Below are 7815 nucleotides of genomic sequence, written 5' to 3'. Positions count from 1 at the left end.
GGAGTGCAGTGGCACAATCTCAGTTCTGTGCAGCCTCTGATTCCTGGGCTCAAGCTATCTTCCCGCCTCAGCCTTCTCAGTAGCTGGAACTACAGGCCTGCACCACCACACCTGGCTAATTTTTAAATTTTTTGTAGACACAGGGTCTCACTATGTTGCCTAGGCTGATCTCGAACTCCTGGGCTCAAGCAATCTCTCACCTTGGTCTCCCAAAGTGCTGGAACTACAGGCACAAGCCACCGCGCCTGGCCTATCACTACTTTTGTAGCTTTATTCTCATGAATTCCATGTTACAAAGCTGCATAAATAGAATTCATTTCATTCACAAAAGTAGTTTGTTTTTATGTATTTGATAGGATTTGTGTTATGTGTTATATATGTAAGGGAAACTACAAAACTCTGAGAAACCTACAAGGCATGAGGAAAGGAAATAAATGCCCAAGTCCTATTAGAGAAGGCTAACTGTTAAGGATCTCAAGCCAGGCGTGGTGGCTCATACCTGTAATCCTAGTACTTTGGGAGGCCAAGACGGGAGGATCGCTTGAGGCCAGGAGTTCAAGACCAGCCTGACCAAGAGTGAGAACCCATCTCTACAAAAAGTTTAAAAAAAAAAAAATTAGCCAGGCATAGTGGTGCATGCCTATATTCCCAGCTACTTGGGAGGCTAAGGCAGGAGGATCACTTGAGCCCAGGAGTTTGAGGTTGCAGTGAGCTATGATGAGCCACTGCACTCCAAGCCTGAGCAACAAAGGGAAACCCTGTCTCAAAAAAAAAAAAAACAGAAAAGAATCTCAGTATTCCTCTAGCCATGCAGTTAGCTCAATATCAGTTAAGATTCCAGTTGCATTTTCCTTAAAACTTAAAAAAATGATTCGCAATTTCATTTCTGAATCCAGAGTATTTTGGAAAAGAAGAATAATGAGAAGGGAACAAGCTCTGTCAGGTACTAAAACTTATTTAAAGCAGCAGTCATTCAGAGTGTTATTGGGGGGAATAATATAGGCATAGAAATCAGTGGAACAAAATAGTACAGAATATGTATTACATTTTAATATATTTGTTACAAAAATATTGAGTACCTGCTGCACTGTATGACAAAGCAGGTATACAGAACAATGGGAAACTAAATAATGATTTCTTAAATTGTTTTTAAATACCCCTGAGCAACCTGGAAAACATTTAGAGTCTTCTCTTAAACCCTACACCATAACAAACTCCAACCTAACTGAATTTTGCAACTTAACACATCTAGGAAACTTATGAAGAGATATTGAGCAAATTACAAACAAATTGACAGTATAAAAATGTTTTAAGTTTCATAAAAATGAAAAATAGTATAAATAGGAAAATTTTTGTCTCAAATATTAATATAAGGAGTTGAGGGCCGGGCGCAGTGGCTCACGCCTGTAATCCTAGCTCTCTGGGAGGCTGAGGCGGGCGGATTGTTTGAGCTCAGGAGTTCGAAACCAGCCTGAGCAAGAGCAAGACCCCGTCTCTACTAAAAACAGAAAGAAATTAATTGGACAACTAAAAATATATAGAAAAAAACTAGCCGGGCATGGTGGTGCATGCCTGTAGTCCCAGCTACTTGGGAGGCTGAGGCAGTAGGATCACTTGAGCCCAGGAGTTTGAGGTTGCTGTGAGCTAAGATGACACCACGGCACTCTAGCCCGGGCAACACAGTGAGACTCTGTCTCAAAAAAAAAAAAAAAATATAAGGAGTTGATTAAGGGGCTACTACTGACCAAACCTGGGACAATTTGAACATGGCAATAATGAATGATAGTGATAGATTACAGCCCATTGAATAAAACAAGAATCCATGAGTTAATTCATAAATTAATTAATGCAGGAGAAGGGAAAGCTTTTCCTTGCAATACAATTTCAACTAATGTCAGAAGAATGATGGAGTTAGGAGTTAATAATAAATATCATTATACCCTCCACATAAAAGGATTTTAGAATAAAGTTTACACAAGGAGATAAAATAAATAATCTTTGGGGAAGTGTGCAGTTTTGCTGAAAATGAAAGAAATGCATATTAAATAATGAGTTATTTCATATGGTGGCAGCATAAATTGGAAAACAGTTTTGCAATAAGTACAAAGAGCCATTATTGCTGCTAAATTGACCTGAGGAAATAACCTCAGAAAGGAATTCATATGCTTGAAAATTCTCATTGCAACATTATTTACAGTAGCAAGAATTTAGAAATCACATACACATGGAAAAATAGAGGAATGTGTAGAAAGTTATGGTTTACCACTTAATAGAATATTATTAAAGCGAAGTATTTTAAATATAATTACAAAAATGAACTTAATGAAAATATGTAAGTGAAAAATTATAACAAATTGCGCCACTACAGTTATGTAAAATTTTACAGATACAAGCTATGGGAGGGATCAAAGTGAAAATATTTGACTTATTGGAATTTCAGGCTGCTGGATAATTCTGAATGTGTTTTTTGTTTTTGTTTTTTTTTTGAGACAAGGTCTCACTCTATTGCCCAGGCTGTTGTATAGTGGCATCATCATAGCACACTGCACCCTCCAACTCCTGGGCCCAAGCAATCCTGATGCCTTAGCCTCCCTAGTAGCTGGGACTATAGGCATGCACCACCATCCCCCACCACCAGATAACTCTTTTATTTTTTGTAGAGATGGAGTCTCGATATTGCCAGGGCTGGTTTTGAAACTCCTGGCCTCAAGTGATCTTCCCACCTTAACCTCCCAAAGTGCTAGGATTACAGGCTTGAGCCACCGTGCCTGGCCCCTGAATGTGTTCTTGAATGTAATTTTTATTTTTATCAAAGTAATATCTGTACAGAGTATTATCCTGTAAGATAGCAGTGCTTTACCCACCCTCCTGCCTATCCGAATTCTTGACCTCCAGAGACAATGACTTTCAATTCTTTACTGCTGGTTCTGCCATTTGCCTTCATATTTACTACTCTTATACTGCAGTTCTTTGATTGGTTTCATTTGAAGCCATAATCTATTGACTTCCTAACATGGAAGATTAGGATTTAGTTCTCTCACACTGCCACCCACACACAATTTCCCTTTTCACGTCTTCCCAGTAATGTTTTCATTTTTACAGCTTTATAAAAATTGTTCCTAGCTAAACCAAATGATCTACTGGAGTCACATTTCCTTCACATCTTTGCTGTACTCCATCTCTTTTCCTAAATTTGGTATCTACCATTTTCTCAGTTTACTTTCTAGTTTTGGTAGAACCTATCTTCTAGTAGCTACCTCTGAAAAGGTTAATGGATGGTGTATTTTTTGTGACCCTGCATGTCTGAAAATGCCTTTATTTTACCCCCTCACTTAATTTATAATTTGGCTGGATGTAAAATTCTAGATTAGAAATAATTTTCCCCCAGATATTTGAAGGCATTGCTTCCATTGTCTTCTAGTTTCCTGTGTTGCAATGATGAAGTTTATTGCCATTGTGACTCCCAGTCCTTTGTGTGTAAACTGCTTTTCCTCTGTGGAAGTCTTTAGAATCTACTCTTCATCCCTGGTGTTCTCAAATTTATACTGTGGTATTCTTTAGTATGCGTTTTTAAAAATTCATCATATCAGATATGAAGTGGTCTCTTTCAACCTAGAAATGCATTTCAGTATTGGGAAAGTTTTTTGTCATTTATTCATTTTGTAACTGCTACTCTTTGAATATATTGGGCCTCCTCTTTTTTTATCCCCCTTCTATTTTCCATTTTTGTCTATTTTCCATGTTTGTTCTGTCTTCTGGGAAATTTCATCAACTATCTTCCAACCCTTCTATTGACCTTGTTTGTTTTGTTTTGTTTTTGAGACAGGGTGTCACTCTGTCACCCAGGCTGGGATACAATGGCATGATCATAGCTCACTGCAACCTCAGACTCCTGGGCTCAAGTGATTCTTCTGCCTAAGCCTCCTGAGTAGCTAGGACTACAGATGCATACCACCACACTCAGCTGACTTTTAAAAAAAAAATTTGTAGAAACAGCGTCTTGCTATGTTGCCCAGTCTTGTCTTGAACTCCTGAGCTCAAGTGATCCTCCTGCCTTGGCCTTCCAAAGTGTTGGGACTATAGGCATGAGTTACCATGCCCAGCCTCTATTGACCTTTTTAATCTGTATTCTCTCCTTCCCCTCTTGACATTTTGAAGCAAATCCCAGACATTGTGTAATTTCTTACATAAATATTTTAGTATATGTCTTTAAAAAGTAAATACTCCTAAAAGAAATAATACATCTCTGTTATTATACTTAAAAATTAACATACAGATATCCATTCAGTGTTCAAATTTCTACTTGTGCCTACTGTTACAGTTCATTTTTTTTCATGCAATTTGTTTAAATCAAGATTCATACAATACCAGGTCTATACTTCAGAATTGGTTGATATCTCTTTAAGTCTTTTTATCTGTGAGCTCTGTCTCCATTTCTTGTCTTTTCCTTATAGTTCATTTTCTGAGAATATGTATTCCTTCTCCTGCCCCAGCCTTTTTAAAGCTTCTTGTTCTTGTTTCATGGGTAACATACCATCTTTGCTCTCTCAATGAATATAAATTACAAGGTTGAATTTTGTTTTGTTGTGTTCTGTTTCTCACCTTGTCTTTGTTTCCCTTTCTTCCTTTTTTCTGTTTATTTTTCTGTTTTTACTTTTCTCAAATGCCTGGGGATCCTTTGCTATCTATTGCTCCTTTAATAGTGAGGTACTAAAAAGCAGATTGGAAAGGGTTCTGGGCAAGAATTTGCTTATTTCTCATGGGCTTCCTTTCTTTAGGCTTAGATTTTAGCTTTCTCTAGTCTTCTTTGTTAGTTACCACTTACCCATCTTCTTCTGCCATTGCTTCCTCTCCTGTTGCTTCCTGTCCTTGTGAGTTAATGCATAATTTTTCCATTATTGTCATTTCAATGGTATTTTGGAAGAAAGTAGAGAGTAAAACATCCATATTTAATCAGAAGTCCCTTTCCATTTTAAAGTTCCTATTACTGCAATAAATGGGGTCAGATAGAAGTCAGTGGCATTAGGTCAAGTTAATGGGGTCTTTTGTCCTATTAAAGTGGTCTGTTGGCCTAAAAGGTTTTGTAAACTGCTGCTTAAAACAGTTTCTTCCATATGTGCACATAAGTGTTAATCAATTAGTACCAATTTAATGGTGAGTACCGAGACTTGGCTTGGTACACGTGGTGCTTGTTTTTCCATTCTTGTGATACTTCACTTAGAAGGATAGAGCTTATCTGTCAATTAAAATAATAATAATAAAGTTCTGTATTCAAAAATAAATAAATAAAATTAGCTAACCAAAAAAAAAAAAGTTTCCTAATACATAGTTCTAGAAACATAACAGCATTTCTTCTTGTTCACACTCATGTTTAAGTCAAGGAGGGTTTAAATCTAATAACTATTATATTAAAAAAATTTTTTCAGAGGAATCTAGTTGCTTTGCCAGCATGAGTCAGTATTAACAAATTCTATTTTAGGATTTAGAAGTTGACCAATATAAAATATGTCTTCTTCTGAACTAGTATATACTAATCAAAATCCCTGATTGTAGGAGGGTTTATATTTGTTACTGGGTCTTGACATAAACAAAACAAACCAGAATTAGAATTATTACACAGGTCCCACCTCAGACAAAATGAAGAAATTCTTTAGTGGGAGAATCTCAGTGCTTATTTTCAACTAAACAGAGTCTCATCAATATTACATGTAAGAAAATGTTGGAAAGAAAACTATCTGACAGGATAATCATAAGCAAAAGAAAATCCTCTTATTGTAGCCCCTCATTTTATAGAGAAGGAAATAGGAATTCCCTGAGCAATGAAATGATCTGACCAAGGTAACTCATCTAGTTATTAGCATAGCCACTAAACTATAGTTCTTAACTCCCAAATAATTGTTCTTTTCAGTGTGGTAGAATAATAGAAGAGGGATATATAATAAATATATTGGTGGATTTTTTGCTGCTTACTGAGCAGAGGAGTGATTTTTAAATGATAAGCTTTGTATACTAATTGAAAGAGGTAGAAATTTGGAATCCAGCTCTAAGGTAATAGGAACTAATGCAAAATTGTGTGGGTAACAATGGAAAAAGGAGAAATTTAGGCTAAACTGGAATAGGATTATCAGCAGGCCTTGGTGATGAACTTCATTCACATGAAAAATAGAAAGGGCCTGTCAGATATTATGAGGAAGACACCAGAGTTGTAGTGATAGGACAAGATAATGAAATCAGAGATTGATGTTGAATTTGACATAGTAGCTGGACAAGCCAGTTAAAAGACAGAGCTGCGTAGACATCAAGAACAATCAATTCCTGTCCTTGATTTGCCCATTTTCAGTCAATGGGACCAAAATTTCCCAGTTGGGGATGGAAAACCAGTAGAATGGGAAAAATAGGATATTTTTTAGCTGCTTTATTTTCCCCAGAAGTCTTATCTCTATATTTTAAATATCTGTTGTCACTTCAAATTGAAAATAAAACCGACTCAACCTTCTCATTCTCACCATCTCAAAAAGAGTCTCTTTCCCATTCTTTTTCTTTTTTGGGGGGTGGGCGGGGAGGTGTCTCACTTTGTTGTTCAGGCTGGTCTCGAACTCCTGGCCTCAAGCGATCCTCCCGCCTCGGCTTCCCAAAGTGCTAGAATTACACCCCATTCTTTCTATTTTAATCTTTGACACGATCTTTCTATTTTAATCTTTAATCATAGTATTTATCAGAATGTATTCTAATCATTTATTTACTTGTCTGTCATTGCTAGTAGATTATGAGCTTCTTGCAGATTATCTTATTTTTATTTGTATCTCTAGTGCCTAACACATAGACTTGGCTCAGGAAATGTTTGGTTGCTGAAAGAGAGCTTTGCCAACAGGCTCAAATATAAATTCATCCTGGCGTTCCAACTTGTCAAGAATCTAGATCCTCCCTACTTCACCTCACCAGTAGTAAACCTCTGTTTCCACACTGATTTGGTTCCTTCCTGTTCATCATTCATGCCTCCATGTCTTTGATTGCACTGGTACTCCATGCCTGGATTCTTCTCTTCTAGGCCCTATCCTTCCCATCCATCTAAATTCCACTCGAAAAGTCTTAAAGCTTGTGCCCTAACCCCACCTCTTTCTTCTAGCCTTTCTATGCGAGTAAAACCCATCTTCCCTTTCTCTGAATTCCTGTACTACTCATTGCTGGTAATAAATTGTTCTATTCTTTAATCATATTCATGGTGCTACTTTTGAGTATAATAATGATAGCTACCATTTAATCAAATATCTCTTACACACCAGACTCTGAGTATATGCCTTATCTCAAATAGTCACACACTTCTCAAAGGTATAGTAGTATCATCCCCATTTTATAGCTGAGAGGTAACTGAGGCTCAGAGCTTAAATAAGTTATCTTGCTCTCAAGATTTACACAGATCTTAATCCAGATCTAACTCCAAAAAACCTTTGCTCTTTCACCTATATACAATATCTCCTCTCGCCCTTCTGTTCTCTTCCCTCCCTTGAAATAGACCTTTTTGGGCATATCCATTCTTCACCACATCTGCTATGTTTTTATAGATGCTTGATGAATGTTCGTTGAATTGAGTTGATAGAGCTGGTAGGAGTGTTGAAACCTATTCAATTTTTTGTATTTTAGGATGCCTTGTTTTTTAAAAGTTGCATGTTGTTTTTTTTTTTTGACATTTTCAAAACTGTAATTAAACTACCTGTACATGTTAAAGCCGACACCTAGGCCGGGTGCGGTGGCTCACTCCTGTAATCCTAGCTCTCTGGGAGGTCGAGGTGGGCGGATTGTTTGAGCTCAGGAGTT

At 37.1% G+C, this 7815-nt stretch overlaps 1 protein-coding gene across 1 annotated transcript in view; it reads left to right on the top strand.

The window, feature by feature from the left end:
* Positions 1-7815, top strand: part of RPS6KA3 (ribosomal protein S6 kinase, 90kDa, polypeptide 3) — a 116620-nt gene that overhangs the window by 72501 nt on the left and 36304 nt on the right. The window contains exon 8 of the mRNA XM_012651678.1: positions 7127-7187. Within this exon, the coding sequence (XP_012507132.1) occupies positions 7127-7187 (61 nt within the window). The remainder of the gene's footprint in view (positions 1-7126; positions 7188-7815) is intronic.

This window comes from Propithecus coquereli, unplaced genomic scaffold (genome assembly GCF_000956105.1).
Source record: "Propithecus coquereli isolate 6110/MARCELLA unplaced genomic scaffold, Pcoq_1.0 Scaffold362, whole genome shotgun sequence".
Taxonomy (NCBI): Eukaryota; Metazoa; Chordata; class Mammalia; order Primates; family Indriidae; genus Propithecus; species Propithecus coquereli.
This window is presented reverse-complemented; position numbering and strand designations above follow the sequence as displayed.